Source organism: Cherax quadricarinatus, chromosome 70 (assembly GCF_038502225.1).
Source record: "Cherax quadricarinatus isolate ZL_2023a chromosome 70, ASM3850222v1, whole genome shotgun sequence".
In the NCBI taxonomy this organism is placed as follows: Eukaryota; Metazoa; Arthropoda; class Malacostraca; order Decapoda; family Parastacidae; genus Cherax; species Cherax quadricarinatus.
The window spans coordinates 19,922,089-19,925,056 of record NC_091361.1 but is presented as its reverse complement, the minus strand read 5'-3'; the positions used below and the strand labels follow the sequence as shown (position 1 = coordinate 19,925,056).

At 40.6% G+C, this 2,968-nt stretch overlaps 1 protein-coding gene across 1 annotated transcript; it reads right to left on the bottom strand.

Moving 5' to 3' along the window:
- Positions 1 to 253: 253 nt before the first annotated feature.
- Positions 254 to 2,460, bottom strand: LOC128684472 (cuticle protein AM1199-like). Its single transcript, XM_053770669.2, has 5 exons — positions 2,312 to 2,460; positions 2,069 to 2,202; positions 1,484 to 1,570; positions 558 to 678; positions 254 to 415 (listed from the first exon to the last, which is right to left on the bottom strand). Exons 1-5 carry the CDS (start codon positions 2,318 to 2,320, stop codon positions 365 to 367), a joined length of 402 nt encoding a protein of 133 aa, XP_053626644.1. The 5' UTR covers positions 2,321 to 2,460; the 3' UTR covers positions 254 to 364.
- Positions 2,461 to 2,968: the final 508 nt, after the last annotated feature.

Genomic DNA, 2,968 nt, shown 5'->3' with positions numbered 1-2,968 from the left:
GTTTCTTTACACTGGTTGCCTATGATCCCCATCAGTAAAATGGGTACCTGGGTGTTAGTGGACTGGTGTGGGTCGCATCCTGGACAAAACTGACTTAATTTGCCCGAAAAGCTCAGCATAACAAGTGACTTTCTATATAGTAGTATGTCACTGATGTCACCTAGGACTGTATACCTTGTACATGTACTTGCAGAAATAAAGACATTATTACTTGGTACCTGTTCCGGGAAGTAGGTCTTCATAAAACTCAAAGTTAAGAGCTTATTATTTATTCGAGTAAAGTTCAAAGATAAAATATCAACAATCGATGTAAAGGTAACATAACATAACAAAATCGTAAATAACACCTGACGACAACACTGGCTCACGCTTCCTCACTCTCTTCTGCTTCCTTCTGACGTTTAGCGAACTCAATCTGCAAATTCACACAAAAGTGGATAAAATAGTAATATTTGTCGTGTTATCTTTTACGCAGTACAAATATTTCTTTGTTTCTGTATTAGGATAAGTTAGTAATATAGAATCTGTATATGGTAATGTAAAATAAACGGTCATACCTGTTCAATGTGCCATGGCTCGAGAGGATGGGGTGTGGGCAGGTGGTCAGAGACAGGCCGGAAGCCAAACTTCCCAGCGGTGTAGGTCAACAGGTGGGGTGTCCCGTCAGGGTGAGTGAACCTACAAGAGCAGTATCGTGTACAAACATCTAATATGATGACGATAATATATATGTGCTAATGTAAATACAGTTTGGATACCAACTCCTGAAGCTGGCAGCTGGTAGTGCTCATGTCTTTGCGTGATGCACGAGGAGATTGCTTCGTAATATTTACTTTAAATAAAGACCAAAGCATAATTATTTACAAATAGCCAAATTATTGACGCAACAAAGAGGTAAAAACCTGTGTTACTGAATATACATATACAAATTATTTTTTTACAGTATGTCATACGGAATGCAAAGGTGCCACTACTTTAATAACAATATTTGAAAGCTAATATTGTTTCTGCTCATAGTTGGGTCACCTTTATCAGGCGGGAGCTTCCATAGACTGTACCTAAGTAACTACTGTCTCTCAGCTGCACTTCGTGGATGAGGAACCTCGCAAGGATGGCTTCTCAAAAGTCAAGTTTTAGGTGATACATCACACCATTGGGCTTTTTCCTGAAAGGTTATGGATTAAAATTAAAGGAGAAAATCGGGAAAGCACCTGACACTAACCAGGATGTTGCTACAACTCACCTGTACTGACCAACACCTGGTACTAGCCAGGATGTTGCTACAATTCACCTGCACTGACCAATACCTGGTACAAGCCAGGGTGTTGCTACAACTCACCTGTACTGACTAACACCTGGTACAAACCAGGATGTTGCTACAGCTCACCTGCACTGACCAACACCTGGCACAAGCCAGGATGTTGCTACAGCTCACCTGCACTGACCAACACCTGGCACAAGCCAGAATGTTGCTACAACTCACCTGTACTGACCAACGCGGACGATCTCGTTGTCGTCTCCGCTGGGTGATGCTGTCTCAGCCCAGGTCAACCCGTCTCCTGTTTGGATCCTGCAGGAAGAGTTGCACAATGAAGTGTTCGATCCAGACTAGAATGTAAACTGAATCCAGATCGTCACGAATTTAAACACAAACCATATTTCTTTTTGTTTGAGATGATATAACATATGTCTTAATTATTTTAGTAATGGTAACTGAAATTCTATCACTTTTGCAAGATTATATACCGAGAGAATAGTGTGTGTGAATCTGTCAGGGTATACATGCAAAGATGTGCGTATTTGTCAGTGTATATGCACAGAGAGGTGTATGTATATGTGTCTCAAGATATACCCAAAGAATATAAAAGAAAGTCTGCATTTTCAATGGACATACTCAGATGTACGTATATATCTTTCAGGGTGTATAAACCGAAAATTTACTTCATTGATAATGTTTGGTACTGGGTGGACTGCGGTCATTAATGGCCCTCGTGAAGTCAACAGATGTTAAACCCAGCCATTTGCGAATATCTATCAGGAAACTACGACAAGGTCAGGAGAGACGTACTTGAAGCCATATCCTCCAAGTTCGTCAATGGGAGTCCTCTCGTCGAGAAGAATGGGAACGTAATCAACTTCGTGGTCATCATGAGGGCGTGGTCGGCCCACCACACACACCACACAACACGCCATCAACACAACCTGTGCCACCAACATCACCTTCAACAAGCATCTTAGATATATCAGAATTTCATATGAATAAAATATCGTATATATAGAAGTACTTAAAAATATAATGGAAGTTACTTACGAACTTCATGATGAGCAGAATATGGAGCACAGAAGAGCGTGAGCCTGGGAGCTGGTCAGTGGATGTCTGCTTGGTGCTGACCCGGGCATCCACTTATATACACAAGCGCGCACCACACGCCCTTCTCAACATGCCAGTATTCTGAGTCCGTTTTTAAGATCACTGGATACATTCTACTGACACTGTAACTTTCAAGTATGGACGGTGAAGACATCTCGGAGAGACCTTTAGGTAGGGCGCCCACACAGGTTTCTCGACCTTAGAATGTGTGAGAGGTCTAACCTGCTAGAACAGAAAATATATACAGCACAAAAACAATATCAAAGGTATATATCGGAATAACATAAGCAGGTTATGTTTTAATTTTGTAAATATTAACTTGTGTGTATTACACATATGTGTATTACACATATGTGTATTACACATATGTGTATTACACATATGTGTATTACACATATGTGTATTACACATATATGTTCTCATATGTGTACACTACATATGAGAACGTCAGTAATAATGTCAGATATTGATTTTAAACAAGCTTCCTGCACGCAAACCTTAATTATTTTTTTATTATTGTTAACACAGCGGCTGTTTCCCACCAAGGCGGGGCGACCCGAGAAAGAAGAAACACTTTCATCGTTATTCACTCCATCC